At 40.9% G+C, this 20358-nt stretch overlaps 2 protein-coding genes across 3 annotated transcripts in view; both read left to right on the forward strand.

The window, feature by feature from the left end:
• CDK15 (cyclin dependent kinase 15) overlaps positions 1–20358 on the forward strand; it is a 115001-nt gene that overhangs the window by 41531 nt on the left and 53112 nt on the right. For both annotated transcript variants that reach the window (XM_055290229.2, XM_055290230.2), the window contains exons 6-9: positions 872–966; positions 1724–1786; positions 12206–12329; positions 13988–14108. In XM_055290229.2, coding sequence (XP_055146204.1) covers positions 872–966; positions 1724–1786; positions 12206–12329; positions 13988–14108 — 403 coding nt within the window. The remainder of the gene's footprint in view (positions 1–871; positions 967–1723; positions 1787–12205; positions 12330–13987; positions 14109–20358) is intronic.
• LOC129487324 (ubiquitin-conjugating enzyme E2 variant 1-like) lies at positions 1891–3048 on the forward strand. Its single transcript, XM_055287904.2, has 2 exons — positions 1891–1918; positions 2564–3048. Exons 1-2 carry the CDS (start codon positions 1891–1893, stop codon positions 2893–2895), a joined length of 360 nt encoding a protein of 119 aa, XP_055143879.1. The 3' UTR covers positions 2896–3048.

The raw sequence follows: 20358 nt of genomic DNA on the forward strand, positions 1-20358 counted from the left end.
CTGGGATCACAGGCATGAGCTACCACGCCCGGCCTCATGGTCTCTTTATTGTACATTTTCTAGTCTTTGCTTTCCTGAAGCCAGAGGTCTTCCTAACTCCGGAAACTCCAAAGACAGACTTTCAAACCCCTCCCTGTCACTTGGCCTTTTGTGATAACTTCTTTCCTTCAAGGCTGCCTTTAGTAACCTATTATTGAAGAGGCAAGAGAAAGCCCTCAGCCTTCTCCACTTTCACCTCCCTGGGCTCCCCAAGTTTGGCCGACTCCTCTTTTCAAGTTCACATTTTCTCCTTTCCACAGAGGTTTGCAACATTACCTTTAAGAAATCATCTCCAGACTCTATCATGTTTCAACAGTTCTTTACCCCATGCTCTTATCTCTGTCTCCCACCAATCATATCCACCGGCCCTATTGACCGCTTGTGGGAGTTAGAATTTTGGAGACTAGTCATATGTCACAAAGTCCTGCTCTAGAAGGCAGAACACTCCATTTCCTACTCCTCCAAAGCCCTTTATCTCTCCAGGCCTCTCCTCCTGTAGCTCTGAAGCCGGGTTGATGAGATTCCCAGAGGGGAGCATTTAGTGCTCTGAGTGCTTTGATGAAATTGATTAGGTAAATGGAAACATATTTTTTGCAACCACTCTAGCCTGTAGGAACAATAAGTTGTGTAAATGCAATGATTTGCCATTTTTGAAATAATGAAGGTTCTTTGTAATTTTAAATATTCTTTTGCCACCAAGAGATCGTTTTTCAGCAGTAAAATAACCAGAATGTTTGATTTGAAATGTTTAAAAAATATATACTGTCTGATATCTTTAGAGCAGCACTTTCATTATCAATGATGGATTTAACATTTTGTTTAATTTTTCTAGCTTCTCTCCTGAAGGGTTTGAAACATGCCAATATTGTGCTCCTGCATGACATAATCCACACCAAAGAGACACTGACATTCGTTTTTGAATACATGGTGAGTTGTTCGAGCATTTTACAACACTTGAGAAAAATAGCCTGGTACTTGTATAATGAATCTGTTAATATTTTATGGCATGATAAAACTTTTATTACAATGTGGAAAGTATCATGGAAATTTTCATTACTGTGATTAGTAGAACCTTATTGTTCCCACATCCGTCTTTGGTCCTACTTCCTTACCCATGACTTTTGCTGTCCCTTTTCCCCTCATCAGCAATAATAAATGAGGATCTTGAGTTTACCTTCTAAATAAAGCTTTTGCACTTATTTTTAATCTAGTTTTAATCACTATCTGAGCAGAATCCAACATTTTTTCATTGACAAGGTAAAAATCACAAGATATTTAAAAATTGTATGCAAGCTTGCTAAAGAATAACTCATGTTGTATTTTTGGAAGAAAACATATTTAAATAAGCAGAAAGAACTTATAAGGTATGTGTACTTGACTTGCCTCCAAGGACACTTGGAGAGTGAAAAATTCCTGCGTCATTGTGTTCAGTGCCAGTCATTTAAAATGAGCATCTCTGTGCTGAGAAACAGGCTTTGTTCTAAGAGCAGCCAGTTAGAAAGACACACTGTGTTTGACCTTAACAGTGGGTTCTCAGAAAACCTGGTTATATTCCTTTTGCACCTTATTCTTAAAATTCTGTACTTTTTAATACCTTCTGACAGTCAAGTCAATATTCTGCTTTAGGACGCTATCCAAGCACCACTGACTTCACTCTCTTCTCTTTCTCCGCTGTTTTATTTAGCACACAGACCTGGCCCAGTATATGTCTCAGCATCCAGGAGGGCTTCATCCTCACAATGTCAGAGTGAGTACATTAAGGGTCAGGACCCTCTCCTGGCTTGCCCACAGAAGGAGAATTCTGAAACAGACTGCCTCACAAAGCAAAGTCCTGTGATACTAAATAAGAGGATGGACATCACTGATATTCCACAGAAAAGTTTTGTTTTGTTTTTGTTTTTGTTTTTTTTAAAAAAAGGAAAGAAAAAAGAAAAAGAGTTGCTGAGTTGCTTCTTAAGATATGGAGCAATGTTTTCTGAGCAACCTGATGTTGTCAGTCATGGCCACATGCAAATGTGCCTTTAGATGAATAAACGAGTGAAGGAGAATTATACTAAAAGGAAAAAAGTAAAGCTAGGCCATCAAAAAATAAATACCTTCTTCATATCAGATTACTGTGGTCTATGATGAAGTCTGCAATACTTGTACTAGCAGATCCTATTATATATGTGGCCCTAACTCCCATTTTTCCAGTCATTAGAATAGAAATAATAAACTCTTAATTAGCTATAATTCTACATCTGTTATAAATTTTAGAAACCATTTATATTTCATACTTTTTATTCCCTAAGGTTTTATTGGCATTAATTAATTGATTGGCTCTTAAAATAACCATATGAAATTTGTATATGATGTATTTATTCATTTAACTAATATTTATTTATGTGTTCATTTATTCATTCATTTAAGAAATATTTATTGAGTACTTATTGCTGTAATAAGTTCTGGGGTTTCAATAATGAATAAGTTGTGTTTCTTATTTTCAATGAGCTTAAAGTCCACTAAGATATATGAACTTAAATAGGCAGTGAGGGCCAGTCTTCAAGCGACAGCAATGCAAGATGGCAGCCACCATGGGCTCGGGCAATTTATGAAAGCCGAATATACAGCCTTAAAATAGAATGTGGACCTAAATACCCAGAAGCACTCCCCTTTGTAAGATTTGTAACAAAAATTAATATGAATGGAGTTAATAGTTCTAATGGAATGGTGAACCCAAGAGCCCTATCAGCGCTAGCAAAATGGCAGAATTCATATATCATCAAAGTTATCCTTCAAGAGCTTCAGTGCCTAATGATGTCTAAAGAAAATGTGAAACTCCCTCAGCCATCTGAAGGACAGTGTTACAGCAGTTGATCAAAAAGAAAAACCACAAGCCCTTCCTCTTCCCCCATACTCGATGTAAGCAGTCTTCATTTTCCATAGTAGTAAATTTTCTAGATACATCTTGTAGAGTTCAAAGTACTGGAAAGGAAGCTCCCATTCAAAGGAAATTTATCTTAAGATACTGTAAATGATACTAATTTTTGTACATTTGAAATATATAAGTTGTTAGCCTGGTGCGGTGGCTCACACCTGTAATCCCAGCCCTTTGGGAGGCCAGGGTGGGCAGATCATGAGGTCAGGAGTTTCAGACCAGCCTAGCCAATATGGTGAAACCCCGTCTCTACTAAAGATACAAAAAATTAGCCAGGTGTGGTGGTACACGCCTGTAACCCCAGCTGCTCGAGAGGGTGAGGCAGGAGAATTGCTTGAACCCAGGAGGCGGAGGTGCAGTGAGCAAAGATCACACCAATGCACTGTAGCCTGGGTGACAGGGCAAGACTCCATCTCAAAAAAAAAAAAAAAAAGAAATACGTAAGTTGTGCTATAACAAATAAATAAACAGGCGGTGAGAAGCAAAGTGCTAAAGCCTATGACCATGGTAACTAGGAATACTGTGGGAACACATAATAAGGGAACCTAACCCAGTCTTGGAAGTAAGGTTTTGGAAAGGAATGTTTGAGGACAAAGGGTTAAGGAGAGTGAAAAAAAAAAAATTAAAATACCAGTTAGCTGTGTGGAGAATGGGATAGGGAGCTAACTAGGAAATCAAATAGGAATGTTTCATGGTGTGTTAAGGACCCTGGTAAGCGTGAAGACCATTACATTATCTGCATGATCACGGGATTTTTTTTTATGGTAACGCTTGGCAATTTGAATAGAGGAGCAGAGAATGTAGACAGTTGGATTGAGTCAGAGTTGAAGTTCTGCCAGACATGTGAAAGGAAGAGACAGGTAGGCAAGAGAGTTGAAGAGATTCTCAAGACAGAAGTTAATGTGCTGGCCAGTGGCATCTAGTCTGAGTCTAATCTGAGGGAAGGAAGTGAAGATAAGCAGCTTGCTGATAGTTATGAAGAGAGTGGAAGAGTTCAAGGACCTAGAGGTCCTTGACTAAATAGAAGAATGATTGGAGAAAGAATAACTGTGAGAGAGTGAGATTTTCAGGCCTGAGTGACTCTCACATACCAGACACTGTGCTAAATGCTTCAAAGGGTAACTAGATATAAAAGACATGATCTCTGCCCTCAAGGGACTTACAGCCAAAAACAAGAGATAAGAAATACACACCAATGCTATTATAGGACATTTGTGTAGAATGTCAAGAAAGAAATACAATCTAGTACTGTAGATGTGCAACGGCATCAAAGATATCTTCTAGTTTCAAGAAGTTTCAGATCAGCCGGGCGCGGTGGCTCACGCCTGTAATCCCAGCACTTTGGGAGGCCGAAGCGGGTGGACTACGAAGTCAGGAGGTCAAGGCCACCCTGGTTAACACGGTGAAACCCCGTCTCTACTAAAAATATAAAAAATTAGCCAGGCGTGGTGGCAGGTGCCTGTAGTCCCAGCTACTCAGGAGGCTGAGGCAGGAGAATGGTGTCAACCTGGGAGGCGGAGCTTGCAGTGAGCCAAGATCGCCGCACCACACTCCAGCCTGGGTGACAGAGTGAGACTCCGTCTCAAAAAAAAAAAAAAAAAAGTTTCAGATCTTAAACACACTGCATTTCAAGAGTCTGGAATACGACAGCATGTTACAGGGAGAGAAAATGTTTTCAGCAAAGGTACAGAGTAGGGAAATACAGGATATGTTCAAGGAAGAGGACCCCAGAGTCATGGCTTGTTAGGGTTAGAGGAAACACAGTGTTTTGCAATCTCCAGGTTCCATTAGCGCGTTATGAAATCAATATGGTGGTTAGCAACCTGCATTTTAAAAAATGAAATAAATGGATGAGAAGAGAATAGAAAATATTAGCATGCATTACATTTTGAAAGAGCAAGTATTATTTTCTGCAACTTTTGCTCCAATTGTAACTGTACTTATATTTTTGTGTATGGATGTGAATACCGGATACATATATATTTCTTACTGTAGACTGCAGTCAAAAAATCTTTAAAGCACTGGCCTGGTCTAACTTCCTTATTTTGCAGAGGAGAAATCCAAGATCTGAGAGGACAAACATTTTGCCTGAGGTTATAGAACCAGCTTATGCCATTGCTAAAAGTGATTCTTAGTTAAAATTCTTTCCCACTAGTGCCATACTGCATTTCTAGTTCTGTTGGCCTGAAATACAGAATATATTAGTGAAACAGCATACACAAGTCTGGGGAAATAGATTGGGTAGGTGGCTGAGAGCCTCATTTTCTAAGAAATGTGGACCTTAGGCAGGGTATAGTGGCTTACACCTATAATTCCAGCACTTTGGAAGGCCAAGTCAGGAAGATCGCTTGAGCCCAAGAGTTCAAGACTAGCATGGGCAACATAGCAAGACCTCATCTCTACAAAAATTTTAAAAATCAGCTGAGCATGGTGGCATACGACTGTAGTCCCAGCTACCTGGGAGGCTAGGTGAGTGGATCGCTTGAGCCCAGGAGTTTGAGGCTGAGGTGAGCCATGATCACACAACTGCACTCCAGCTTGAGTGACAGAGGAAGACCCTGTCCCTAAAAAAGAAAGAAACGTGGATTTTATTCCTTAGACAGTACAGTCATTAGTCATTAAGTTTGAGTTGAGAGAAAATAATTGATCAGAAGAAATTTATATCACTGTGGTCTATAGGATGTATGAAAGGAAATAAGAGACTAGAGTCAAGGATTCCACTTAAGAGTTTGTTTGTTTGTTTTGAGACAGGGTCTCCTTTTGTTACCCAGGCTAGAGTGCAATGGTGCAGTCATGGCTCACCGCAGCCTCAAACTCCCAGCCTCAAATTATCTTCCCACCTCGGCCTTCCAAAGTGCTGGAATTACAGGGGTGAGCCAAAGAGTTTATTGATGTGGCCTGGCCTAGTGCTTCTCAAACTTCAGTGAGCAGACAAGTGACCGGGAACCTGACTCAACAAGTCTGGGTTTAAGCCTGAGCCTCTGCATTCTAACATGAGCCAAGCTGATGCAGATGGTGCTGGTCAAGAGCCAAGCACCGAGCAGCAAGGATCTAGTTAGCAATTAGTAATCAAGGCTGATATTATGGTAGTGACAATAAGAATGGAGAGGAACGTGAAAATCAGTAACAAAGAAGAGTTCACCTCTTGGTAATGTGAGCATGAGGAGGGAAAGGATGGGGCCAAACATAACTGGTTTTGAGTTTGACTGACGAGGAGAATTGTAGCTCTATTAACAGAAATAGGAGAAGAAGTTGGTTTGGAGAGAAAGAGGAGGAGTCCTGTTTCAGACGTGTTGAGGTCCCAGGTGAAACAGGATCTCCAAAGGGAAATGAGCAGTAGGCAACCTAAAAGGAAATCTGTGCTCAGAAGGGAGCTGTGAGCTCGACGTGTAGATCTGAGGGTCATCAGCACATAGAGTTTAGAAGACAAGGAGTAGGCAACCAAAAGAGCAAATACACAAAGAGAGGAGGACTGATGATGAGACTTTTGCCTTTTGGGATGAGCAGAGGAACAGGAAATTAAGGAACGAAGGGAAGCAGCTTGCAGGAATGTAGAGCATCTGGAAAAAAATACACACTGTCATGGAAGTCAACGGAAGAAGCAATTTCAAGAAGGAAGGTATGGTGGACAGTATTACAAGCATCAGGAATACAGCTAAAAGTCATACTCTTGACTGCATTGACCTTGTGGATTTGTGAGGGACACACTAATAAATAAAGGAATTTATTGTGGGTATATGGAGGCACAAAGGAAGAGGTTGTCCAAATCAAAGCAGGTGGGAGTAGGGATGAGTTCTCCAAGGTGGAGGCATCAGTGAATGTGGGAAGGGGAACAGAGCATCCATGCCCATCCCAGGCAAGCCACCCTCCAGAAGCCTCTATGAGAGTTCAGCTATCCAGAAGGTCTCTGTACCCTAATCTTTCTGGGTTTTGCAGAGGCTTCATTGTGTAGGCATGATTTATTAAACTATTGGCCGCTGGTGATCAACTTAACCTTCAGCCCCTCTCCCCTCCCTAATCATGCCTTGGTCTTTCCAGTGACCAGTCCCTATCCTAAAGCTACCCAACGGTCTGCCAGCTATCACTCAACTCTACAAAAAGACATCACTTTGGAGATTCTAAGGGTTTTAGGAGATGGCTGTCAGGAATTTAGTTGAAGATCAAATATATATTTCACAATATCACAGTCGTGCTATTTTATATCAGGCGCCATTAAATGGTTTTAAACAAAGAGGTGATAAATTCAGATTTTCTTTTTATAAAGCTTACACTGATGACAGTGTGGTGAATAGATTGGAATGAGGGCAATACTTTTTTTTTGAAATGTTATATTCCCCTGACCCTACTTTCTCCTTGTTTTCTTCTACCTCTCTCCCCCTACTCACACAGAAAACTTCTCTCCCTCTACTCATTCCCTGAATGCTGGTGTCTGTTAAGGTTCCAGCCTTGACAGTGAGGCTAATCAGAACCACACTGGTACAGATGTGAGATGATGGTGGGAGAAAGTGGACAGATATGAGACCAATTACTTAGCCGGAACTGATGGGAAAAACAAGAGTCAGCAATATTTTTTTCTGGATCCGAGTATTAAAATGGATGATGGTGCCATTCACTGTGATAGAGAATCAGAAAGAAAAATTTATTTTGGAGAGATAACATGAATTGTGTTTTAGACATGCTAAGTTTGAGGTGATTATGGGATGTACAGGCGAACTCCAGACTGTGTGGGCCTAAAGTAGAAAGGCAATCTGAGTTGGAGATAAAGATTTTGAAATCATCAGAATACAGTTGTTCATTAGAGCACTGTCAGTGGGTAAGATAGGTAAGGGAGCATGTGTAGAGTGATAACAGAAGATCAAAGATGGAACCCTAAGAATATCAGTATGTTATTATTTATTATTTATTATTTTTTAATTTTATTTTTATTTATGTATTTATTTTTAGATGGGAGTCTCGCTCTGTTGCCCAGGCTGGAGTGCAGTGGCGCAATCTTAGCTCGCTGCAACCTCCACTTCCTGGGTTCAAGCGAGCCTCCTGCCTCAGCCTCTCAAGTAGCTGGGACTACAGGCACCCACCACCTCGCCTGACTAATTTTTGTATTTTTAGTAGAGACGGGGTTTCACCATGTTGGCCAGGCTGGTCTTGAACTTCTGACCTTAAGTGATCCCCCTGCCTTGGCCTTCCAAAGTGCCAAGGATTACAGGTATGAGCCACCGTGCCTGGCCTATTTTTATTTTTTATAGAGATGGGGTCTTGCTATGTTGCCCAGGCTGGTCTCAAACTCCTGGGCTCAAGCAATCCTCCTGCCTTGGCCTCCCAAAGTTCTGGGATTACACGTGTGAGTCCCTGCGCCTGGCCAGAATATCAATATATTAGATATTAGTAGAAGTAGAACCTATAAAAAGAACAGCCAGAGGGGTAGAAGGAAAATTAGGAGATTGTGGAACCAAAAGAAGAGAGTGCCTCAGGAAGGAAGGCATGGTCTATGATGCCAAATGCTGCAAAGATAAGGAATAAGAGGTATCCATTGGGTTTCATAGGAAAAGTCATGGGAAACCATGGTAAAAACACATTATGAATGACACAATCATTGCAAAAGCATTTTTATAGGGGGATGAATTTTGTATTTCAGAGGACAAACAGTTCCATACAATGGCAAGATCTAGTGTGTGACCACGGGAGTTAGTGTCTGAAGTGGATTGGAGAAGCAGATCATTGGAGCTGAGGTTGGCTAGAGCTGTTCTCATGGGCACTAATGTCATGGAGTCAACAGCTGTGATCCAAGTGCCCACATCTTCAGTGAATGACAGAGAGTGATTGAGAGTTCAGTGAATGACCACTAAAAGAAGAGTAATGGAAGATGTGGCTGGATGGCATTAAAATCCAAGGGACAGGAGTTTTTACTTAAAAGTAGAGAAGTAATGGTTTTGAACTGGTAGCGGGGAAAAGGGAGGCAGCTTATGACACTTCTCAGTAGTCAAAGGTATGAGGAAGTTATAGAAAAATTAACATCCACTTGAGAATATAGGGAAGCAGTGAGCTCAAGGTCTCATTTAAGGAAAGGAGCCAGAAGGAAATTCACCAGAGGTTAGCTTTTAGGTAGTTTTTAAAGCAGGATTGAAGAATGGAGAGTAAACAGTGAAAATGTTTGGGAGAGAGAGGAGCAATAGATACGAGGCTAAACAGAGGAAGCACATAGAATGGAAATGAGTATGTTGGGAGGAAAAGGAATAGTCAGAGGCTTATATTTTGAGTTGTGACCAAGGAAGACAGGGTGGGAATCCTAGTGAGGCTATCTTGTTTCAGATTTCTAGTAGAATGAGTCCCAGGGATTCCAGGGGCGATGGAAGGACTCAGGCTTCCCTATAAGGAGTTGGCTAATGGATCTCATTGGTTTTTGAGTAACTCCTGGCCCAGATGGCACTAGTTCAATGGAATTATTTTGTTCCCCCAAAACTTATTGAGTTGGAAACAGGTCTAACTGCTGGGATCTGGGAAACCTTTCTGGAAAGAGTCACCCACAATCTGGCTGATGTTGAACTGTGCAGACATCATCATATTTGGTTATGTTAGGATGCAATAATTGGTGAAGCTTCTGCAGTGTTGAAGGAAGAATCCAGGTTGGAAGGGATGAAAGGGTGAGTGGGTGGTGAGGTTTGTCAGCACAGACTGCAGTTTTGAGAAATGTGGTTATAAAATACCATACCTTAATGCCGCAGTGCTTTACCACCTACAAATGCCTGTAGACGTATCTGGCAGAGAGGAAAGGGGTTGAATGGCAAGAAGGTGGGAAGGGACTGTGGCTAATTAGTGAAAACAATCTACACTTGGGACATAAAAGGCATTTCAAGCTGACCTACTAAGAAGCTCTGTCTCTGACTCAGCCAGCTGGCTCTCTCCTTCCCTATCATGTTTTCATTTGCTGTCTTTTCTCTAGTTTCTCAGGATGGTATAGTGGAGTCAGACAAGTCTGAATTTGAGTCTTGGCTCTGACTCTTCCTAGACATGTTTTGTTTTTTTTTTTTTTTTGAGACGGAGTCTTGCTCTGTCGCCCAGGCTGGAGTGCAGTGGCGCAATCTCGGCTCACTGCAAGCTCCGCCTTCCGGGTTCACGCCATTCTCCTGCCTCAGCCTCTCCGAGTATCTGGGACTACAGGCGCCCGCCACCACGCCCAGCTAATTTTTTTGTATTTTTAGTAGAGACGGGGTTTCACCGTGGTCTCGATCTGACCTCGTGATCTGCCCTCCTTGGCCTCCCAAAGTGCTGGGATTACAAGTGTGAGCCACCGCGCCCAGCCCCTAGACATGTTTTTAAAGTTACATTGAGCCCTGGTTTTCTCTATAAACTGAGGATAAGCTTCCTATCCCAAAGGCTGTATCCCTCACTGGTCACTAGCTTTCTGTCTTCTATCTACCTGTCTTCATCTTCCTCTTTCCCTAGTCCTGCATATTGAAAAATATTTTTTTTTTTGAGATGGAATTCTTGCTCTGCCACCCAGGCTGGAGTGCAGTGGCGTGATCCTGGCTCACTGCAACCTCTGCCTTCCAGGTTCAAGCAATTTTCCTGCCTCAGCCTCCCAAGTAGCTGGGATTATAAGCATACGCCACCACACCTGGCTAATTTTTGTATTTTTAGTAGAGATGGAGTTTCACCACATTGGCCAGGCTGGTCTCGAACTCCTGACCTCAGATGATCCGCTCGCTTCGGCCTCCCAAAGTGCTGGGATTATAGGCGTGAGCCACTGGGCCAGTCTGCAAAACGTATTTTTAAGCACATACTATGGTATCTTCTTGTCTTTTACCTGGAATTTAAGCTGGTTGTTTGTATTATCTTTTCCATGAACATTTATATTTATAACCAATCAGAAGGCTTAAATGTCAGTGTAGGAATTTTGTGCTGTGGAAGCTTCGTGGCTTGGTGAATGGTAAAATGAATAGTGTGAGTATATTTGAAGCACCAGGAAGAGAAAATGCTGGGAAGATTCATAGAACCAGTTAACATTTGAACTAGGAGTCATAAGAAATTTTTAAAATTCTTAAATGGTTTATGAACCTGATGTGGTAGCTACATGAAACCTGCACAGCTGCAGGTATGCTATGGTAGGTAAACTCCCCATGCTCCTGCTTCCATCGGACCATTTGGCTCCAGTGTCTCCAGGTCTTTGTTAGGTCAATACTGGTCCTAGCATCTCTGAAGGTCCTAGCTTTCTAAGATGCTATTGAAAAAGAGGATTAATCCACATAACTCTGCATCTGCCATTTTGCCCATGTCCCAGGAATGCTGGGCCTGGCCCTTCCTTTCTGAACTGCCAGAACATGTTCTCAGTTGACATAGGTCTTTGTAAATACTGATGTTGGTGTTTGAATTCTCAATTGCCAATGGCACTGGAAAATAGCAAAAGATACTTGGAATACTAAGCATTCTTTTTTTCCCATAAGTTTCTGTAGTGATGGGAACCTAGTAATGGCTTTAGTTTCTGTGCCTCATAACCACATGAAACATTTTTAAACTGGGGCTCAGAATGTGTTTTTCCCTTTTATTTCTCCACCACTACCATTTACCCTTTCTCTCTTCTTCCCCCTACAATTTATTCCTTATTCTTTTTTTATTTTTTTGAGGGGGGGTCTAACTTCTTTTGGTCTCTCTTCCCTTTTCATCTGTACTGTGTATTTCCCTTGTTTTCAACTTTGAATTTAAGACTTTAAAAATAGCTTTAAAAAGATAAAGATTTCTTTATTTTCTAATACCATCTAAAGATATATTTTTTAGTGTGATCTCCTTGTGTTGTGTTTTTAAAAGGGTTTCATATCAGAGAGCTTGGGAAACTTAAGCGGTTGTAAACTTTAGAATATCATTTCCAGGTCAACTTTGATCTTATATGCCAAGTTCATTGGTGGGGAAAAAAATTAAATCTTTCACATGTAAATCAATAACTAGTGTTCCAAAGGAAACTTCAAAGTTTCACTTTAGATTTTTAAAGAAGGGTAATTCCTTCAGTATCAAAGAAATGAGATGTCAGGAAAAGCCAGAATCCCTTTGTTTAGGACACAGTCTAGTTACTTGACTTTCCTTGTCCTTTTTCTTCCCCCTCTGAATGTAAAAATCTTCTTCTTCTTCTTTTTTTTTTTTTTTTTTGGTCTCTCAACAGACACTTTTACTATATTCTTTGAGATGACTGTTTTTGATTTAGAGGTTAAATCAGCACGTGGTGGCTCAAATCTCCTTATGGATAGTGTTTCTTCCTTCTAGCTTTTCATGTTTCAACTTTTGCGGGGCCTGGCGTACATCCACCACCAACACGTTCTTCACAGGGACCTGAAACCTCAGAACTTACTCATCAGTCACCTGGGAGAGCTCAAACTGGCTGATTTTGGTAAGTCGCCCCTCGGGTCTCATTCTGGACTGTGAACAATGACGCTTTTGTGTGCACTTGTTTAAGTGTTGACTGGGCCTGGCCTTTGAAAACTGGAGGCCCGAGAACATGATGCTTTGTGAGGATATCAAACTACCATAAAGGAAGTGTGAGGCACGAAACAGGGAGGGATTGGTAGCTTTCTAGGATTCCACCAAGTCCCAGTTTAGTCAGATGGCCAAAAGCTGGGCACCCCTGCTGCCCCACTGCCAGTTTTGATATAGAGACATTGGTAAACTGTATTTAGTAAGTTTTCCTAAATCTAAGTGAATATACAAATTATATTGGAATAGATTGAGATTATCCCAAGATGATAAAGAGGCTAACCCCAGATTGTAGCATGGACTCCTGTCAGGATGGAGACTCCAGGACACTTGTTCATGCTCTCCTACCTTCTTTATATAAGTGTGAGATGCAAAGTTTTATCCCCATTAAAGTGAAGCAGATTTCCTCTAAGTATCACTGTATCTTTCCATTTTAGCACTTATCACAGTTTATAATTATATTCACACACATAAATACATACATGCATACGTACAAATACACATGTGTGAGCACACCCACATGCACAAATATATATAGATTTGCATGATGATTTTGTCTCAACTGGATTGTAAGCATAATGAGGGCAGCCTGGGTTTGTTTTTGCTTATCATTTTATCCCTAGTGCCTGGTACCATAGTAGGTGCTTAATAAATACTTGTTGAAAAACTGGCTCTATGTGAGCTAAGGAACCACTCTTCTCTGTTTGGCAGATGCCAAATGGTGATACTGTCACTGCAGTATTTATTCTGAGATGGCAGCTTTTATCCTGACATGTAAGCATTTAACAGGTATTTGTTTATCAATTCTCCACAATAACAAACTCATCTATTGAAGTTTTTCCCAACAATAGATCATGCAATTCTGTGAGATAAACAGCTGACTGACAGAAAGACTAATTTTGCAGAACAGTACTTAGAAATTCATCTAAGGTCCTACCAAACTAATTAATTTGGATGAGCAGTCCCTACCGTTTATCTACTAAACTGGGCTTTCCTGGAGTGCCAAAACGGAAGGTGGCCATGTTAGTCATGAACAGCTCAGTTTCTGTTACAGAGACCCAAAATTACAGAGGTATAACATGCTAGAAACTTAACTTTCTCTCGCATCACAGTTTTGACCTAAGCACGCAGAGCATGTATGGTGGCCCCATGTGATCTTGGCCCAGGCTGCTTCTGTCACGTGGCTCCACCATCCCCAGTTGTATGTTTCAAGATGGCTGCCACCTCCTGCTCATCACAGCCCAGAGGAAGAAGAAAAGGGAAGCAGAATCCTTAACCCCTCCACTAAGGCATGATCTGGAAGTTCACACATCACCTCTGTTCATGTCATATAGGCAAGAACTTAGTCACTTGACCACACTCAGCTGCCAAGGCCACATCTAGCTGCAACGCAGGCCAAAATTTGAGAAATTCACTTGATGAAGTGATAAAGAGTCAAGATAGCGATTAGTTCTACTAAAAGCACTTAAAGTTTGTGTGTGTGTTTTTTTTTAATGGTGTTTACCCTGGTCCAGTGCATCATGGTGCAAGCCAAGGTCCAGAACAATGGATTTTATGCTTTTCCCTTTTGGACAGGTCTTGCCCGGGCCAAGTCCATTCCCAGCCAGACATACTCTTCAGAAGTCGTGACCCTCTGGTACCGGCCCCCCGATGCTTTGCTGGGAGCCACTGAATATTCCTCTGAGCTGGACATATGGTAAGAGTGGTGCCAAGAAAATGGAGAAAATGTGAGTCATCCTACTCACAAGGGTTGCTTTATCATCTACATTATATTTTAATAATTCTAAAAATAGCAATCATATGTGTATATATATATATTTTTTGTTGTTGTTGTTTGTTTGTTTGTTTTTTGAAATGGAGTCTCGCTGTATTGCCCAGGCTGGAGTGCAGTGGCGCAATCTCGGCTCACTGCAACCTCCGCCTCCCAGATTCAAGCAATTCTCCTGCCTCAGCCTCCTGAGTAGCGCTACTAAAAAAAATACTAATATTTATATAAGATTCTTACAATTATTCTATAACCTTTTACTGTTGAACTGAGACCCACAGAGTTCTTGCCCAAGGCATCTTCTGAATCCAACACTCTTTCTGTTTATTTTATTTTATTTTTTGAGATTGGGGTCTCACTATATTGTCCAGGCTGGTCTTGAGCTCCCAGGCTGAAGCAGTCCTCCCACTTCAGCCTCTTGAGTAGCTGGGACTATAGGGTTGCACCACTGCACCCTGGCAATCTCATGCTCTTTCTTTCATGCGTTTCCTCCTAGCTTCTCTCTTTAATCCTTTGCCTTGTCTCCTCCTTGACATCTTATCCTCAGAGAAACAAACATACATCCCCAAACCACAGACACACAGATGTGTGCGCACGTGCATGTGCATGCACACACATCTGCATGAACATACTCACACATGCCCAAATGTAGTTCAGAGCCTGGTTTAGGAAAAAAAAAAAAGCATAAAGACCAAACTTCAAGACACCTGATTTTCATGCCAGTTCGATTTCTAATTAATTAACTTTGGATTCCGTTATCTTGAAAAAGTCATGTATCCTCTCTGTGTCTATGTTTCTCCATTTTAAAAAATGAAGGTAATAAACTCTCTCCATCTGAGTTAAATGGAACTATAGTACAAATATAAGAACCAAATAGGTGGCTGGGCTTGCCGGCTCATGCCTGTAATCACAGCGCTTTGGGAGACCAAGGCTGGAAGATCAATTGCTTCAGCTCAGTTGTTTAAGACCAGCCTGGGTAGCACAGTGAGATGCTGTCTCTACATTTAAAAAAAAATTTGTCAGGTGTGATGGCTAATTAAACACTTCAGGAGGCTGAAGTAGGAGGATCTCCTGAGCCTGAGAAATTGAGGCTGCAGTGAGTCTTGATGGTACCCCTGCAATCCAGCCTGGGTTACAGAGCGAGACCCCGTCTGAAAGAAAGAGAGAAAGAGAGAGAGAGGGAGAGAGGAAAAGAGAAGGAGAGGGAGAGGGGGGAGAGGTGGGGAGGGAGGGAGGGAGGGAGGAAGGAAGGAAGGAAGGAAGGAAGGAAGGAAGGAAGGAAGGAAGGAAGGAAGGAAGGAATGAATCCAGATAGGTGCTATCAAGTAAAGCCACAGAGCTGGGGAGGCTCTAAAGTTAATGGGGTACAATAGTGAGCATAGGCTCTCAGACACTCATCATCCTAGAACGGCAGTGTTATTTTCTCTGGATCATATTCCTGGAGACCTCCCAGTCATTTGGGGGCCACTGTTAGATATATGATGATTTTACAGACACAGACAACTCCCCAAAGGTAATGAAATATATGAATCTCTTTCAGTACCTTGGAAGAAAGGGTTTATATAAAAACACAAAGTCCCGTTTTCAAAAATCCATAATTGATTTTAAAAAATTAAATGGTGTCCTAAAAGGCTAAACTAAGCTTTTAGATCTCCCAAAGAATTAAGAAAGGTTGCAGACATTTTTCTCCAGTGTAGAGTCATTGATTTCTGATACCCGGTACAATTTATAGAAATATCATCTGCTAGTCAAAACCCTCCTGAAACTGTCAGCTCACACCGCTCAGCACTGTCACTTCAAAGGACTCTGGCAGGCTCTGGCTTACTCAGCTCTTAATGACATCTTCCTGATTATGTTTCACAGAGAGAGTGAAACTTCTACCCATCAATTTTAAACTATATTTTATTATGGAATATTTAAAACATTCAAGAGTATATATAACATATATGTAGATCAGTGATTCTCAACCAGGGAGCAATTTTGCTCTGCAGGGGACATTTGGCAATGTCTGGAAACATTTTTTGTTTTCACAGCTGGGGGTGGGGTAGTGGGGGGTAGCACTGGCATCTAGTGGGTAGAGACCAGGGATGCTGCTAAACATCCTACAGTGCAGAGGACAGCCCCCTGCAACAAAGATTTATCCAACCCAAAATGTCTGTAGTATCAAGATTAAGAAAGCCGATGTAGATTAAGAAGCCTAATTTACTTTTAGAGACAGGGTCTCCCTTGGTTGCCCAGGCTGGAGTACAGAGGTGAGATTGTCTCACTGCAGCCTCCAACTCCTGGGCTTAAGTGATCCTCCTGCCTCAGCCTCCTGAGTAGCTGGGAATACAGGTGTGTGCCACCACACCTGGCTAATTAAAAAAAAAAAATGTAGAGACAGAGTCTCACTTTGTTGCCCATGCTGGTCTCAAACTCCTGGCTTCAAGAGATCCTCCTGCCTTGGCCTCCCAAAGTGCTGGGATTACAGGTATAAGCCACCATGCCCAACCAATTAAGAAGCTTAATAACGTGAGCTTCATAACCTGCTACCCAGTGTAACAACTAGAACATAATCCATACTCTCCTATCAACTGTGTCCCTTTCCCATCAACCTGCCCCTCCACTAGAAGGCCTTCTACCTGATTTTTTTTCTTTTTTCATCAGTATTCTCTTATATCTTTTTAAAAATAATCCTTTTACATTTTAGAGGTATTCTAAAGAATTTTTTTTGTTTTACTTGATTTTGAGAGTTTTTATTTTTGAGACGGAGTCTCACTCTGTCGCCCAGGCTGGAGTGCGGTGGCTCCATCTTGGCTTACTGCAAGGTCCGCCTCCCAGGTTCACACCATTCTCCTGCCTCAGCCATGATGTGATATTGCTTTTAGTCTTCTGTGACTTGGCTTTGTTTCATTCAATATGTTACATGTTTCTAAGATTCATCCATGTTGATCTGTTTAGCTATACTTTATTTTCTGTTAGTGAATATTTCAGTTTTTTTTTAATGTCTATAGCTTTGCAATAATACTTGATATCTTGTAGGCCAAGTCTCCCAGCCTATTCATCTTCTTCATGAAGATACATCAGATAAACCTAGTTTAAGGGACATTCTACAGAGTAACTGACCTGTACTTATTAGAAGTGTCAAGATTTTAAAAGATAAAGACTGAGGAACTGTTCCAGATTAAAGGAGACTCCAGAAACCTGCCAACTAAATGTAATGCATGGTCCTAGATTGGATCTTGGGGGAGATGGTGCTCTAAAGAATACTGTAGGGACCATAGGTGAAATTTCAGCAGGGACTGTGGATTAGATAGGGGTATTGGATGAATGTTAAATTTCCTGATTTTGATAATTGCACTGTTGTTATGTAAGAGGATACTTTGGTTCTCAGAAAATACCAACATAATTATTTAGGGATGGAGAGTCATGATATCTACAATTTACTCCCTAATGCTTCAGAAAAGATATAGACAGACAGACAGATAGATAAAATAATGAAACAAAAGTGACAAAATACTGGCAATGGATGAAACTGTTTGGAGGATATAAGAGAGTTCTTTATACTGCTGCAACTTTTCTATAAGTTTGAAATTATTTCAAGATTAAAAGTTGCCTCCAACTTGCGAAATCCTTACTGTTTCATCAAAGTTAGTGTAAGGCAGCACTAGCCTAATATGTAATCAGTGTTTGTAATTTCTTCATGTGTGTTTGAGAAGAATGCGTGTGTCTGCCCAATTGTTGAGTGCTGGTTTTTTTTTTTTTTTTTTTTTTTTGTGACAGAGTCTTACTCTGTCTCCATGGCTGGAATGCAGTGGCTCAATCTCAGCGCACTGCAACCTCCACCTCCTGGGTTCAAGCGATTCTCCTGCCTTAACCTCCCAAGTAGCTGGGATTACAGGCGCACACCATCACGCCCGGCTAATTTTTGTAGTTTTAGTAGAGACCGGGTTTCGCCATGTTGGCCAGGCTGGTCTCGAACTTTAGATGTCAGGTGATCCGCCCACATCGGCCTTCCAAAGTGCTGGGATTACAGGCGTGAGCCACCGCGCCTGGCCAAGTACCCATTTTTACATATGTCCAAAAATTCAAGGTTGCTAATTGTATTATCCAAATCTTCTTTATATTATTTTCGTCTTTTTAACCTACCAATGAAAGGTGTGTTGAACTCATTCACTATATTTTTGATTTGTCAGAATTCTATCCACTTTTGCTTTATATGCTTTGAAGCTATTTTCATTAAGTGCAAATAAATGTAGGACTGCTCATTATTCCTTTGTACACTTTAGTTACCACTTTCAGAATAATTTTCCTTTCTCCTGAAACACATCTTTTAGAGTGTTTTGTTTTGTGTGTGTGTGTGTGTGTGTGTGTGTGTGTGTGTGTAGGCCTGCTGGTGGCAAATTCTCTGTTTTTGTTTTCAGACGATAAACCCTAATTATTGAAAGGTAGTTTTGTTGGGGATGTGATTCTAGACTGACAGTTATTTTCTCTCAGAACTTTGAAGATGTCATTCCCCTTCTTTGTCTTCCATTGTTGCTGTCGAGGAGTTTGCTTTTAGCCGTATTGTCTTCCTTTTGCAGGTGATCTCATTTTCTCTGGATGTTTTAAAGACTTTTTTCTTTGCCTTTATAATTATGCAGTTTTCTCTAGGAGGTGTCTAGTGTGGATTTCTTTTTACTTGGCCTGCTTGGTATATCTTGTGTTTCTTCCATTTATGAATTCATGTCTTTCATCAGCCATTTTCTTTTTGAATATTGACTCTATTCTATTCTCTCTCTGTAGAGCTCCAATGAAAGACTATTAGACCACATTCTTCTGTTATCCATTTCTCTTCTCTCCTTCATATTTTCCATTTCCTTAACTTTCTGTGATGCATTCTGGGTAATTTCTTCAGCTCATCTACCAGTTCTTTAAGTCTCTCTTAAACTATGTATTAGGTTGGTGAAAAAGTAATCGCAGTTTTTGCCATTCAAAGTAATGGCAAAACCATAATTGCTTTTGCACCAACCTATATCTCTTACCTTTTTCCCGCATATACAAAAATGTATGTTATTCCCTGGATAAATGTTTCATGAATTTAACCATGAACAACAATGACACTTACAATATAAAAATGCAGTTATAAGTTAAAATTATTGTTATTACTCTTATTCATTCCATTTGATTGTTGTTTGCCTGGTAAAACTAAAAATGTAATGTAGAAATAGAACAATATGCATCTTCCATTGAGCTCACTATATTTGTTTACCCTCAAAGTAATTGCTAGACCTTGGGTGTTTACACTGAGATCCCTCTCCTCCCATTTTTTTCTTTTTCTTTTCAGAGTGATAAGAGGGGAAGTGAGAAGGGAGAAGATTTCCAGTTGACAAAGAATGAAAAAGAAAGAATAATCCTATTCTGCTAGGCCATGCAACCCCATAGGGTCCAAAGTGAATGCCTTTGTAGGAGGTAGATGACACTGGGTGAGCATTAGTGCCTTTGTCTTAAAGAAACCAATTATAACCCGTAGTGCAGAGCCTCTCCTTCACAATGAGGCCTGGTGGCAGCAGTGTCAGTAGGGGGCCAGGGCAAATAAACAGGGGCTCTAGTTAATTATGGAAAACTTGCAACCAGGACATATTGGTTATTCCCAAAGCTCCCAACCAACATTCTCTCATCTTCTGACGTCTTTTCTTCTCTCTCTTTCTGCTACCTTTTCAGACCTTAAAAGATTCCATTAGTGACTTTAGTGAGAAAAATGCAATATTTTAGGATTATTAAATGGTGTGGTTTTTAGTTTTTTGTATTGTGTTAAAGTATACGTAAAATTTTCCATTCATCACCATTTTCAGGTATACAATTCGGTGACATTCAGTACATTCACATTGTGTAACCGTCACCACTGTCCATCTCCAGAACTTTTCATCGTCCCAAACTCGAACTCTGCACGTAGTAAATGATAATTTCCCATTACCCTCTCTCCTCAGCCCCTGGTAACGACGATTCTACTTTTTATCTTGATGAATTTGACTATTCTTGGTGCCTCATGTAAGTGGAATCCTACGATACCTCTTCTGTGTCCAGCTTGTTTTGCTTAGCATAACATTTTCAAGGTTCATCCATGTCGTAGTACACTGAGTTTTCAAGAAGCATTTATTTCAGTGCACAAGTTTCAGGCAGCTATTCAGTATCAGTTTCAGGCAGCTGCTGGTGTTAGGAC

This window comes from Symphalangus syndactylus, chromosome 8, assembly GCF_028878055.3.
Source record: "Symphalangus syndactylus isolate Jambi chromosome 8, NHGRI_mSymSyn1-v2.1_pri, whole genome shotgun sequence".
NCBI classification, from domain to species: domain Eukaryota; kingdom Metazoa; phylum Chordata; class Mammalia; order Primates; family Hylobatidae; genus Symphalangus; species Symphalangus syndactylus.

Coding starts and splice junctions, on each gene's coding strand:
- LOC129487324 (XM_055287904.2), top strand. CDS start 1,891: ATGGACATCACTGATATTCCACAGAAAA. Junction 1,919..2,563: donor CACTGATATTCCACAGAAAA/GTTTTGTTTTGT, acceptor GAACTTAAATAG/GCAGTGAGGGCCAGTCTTCA.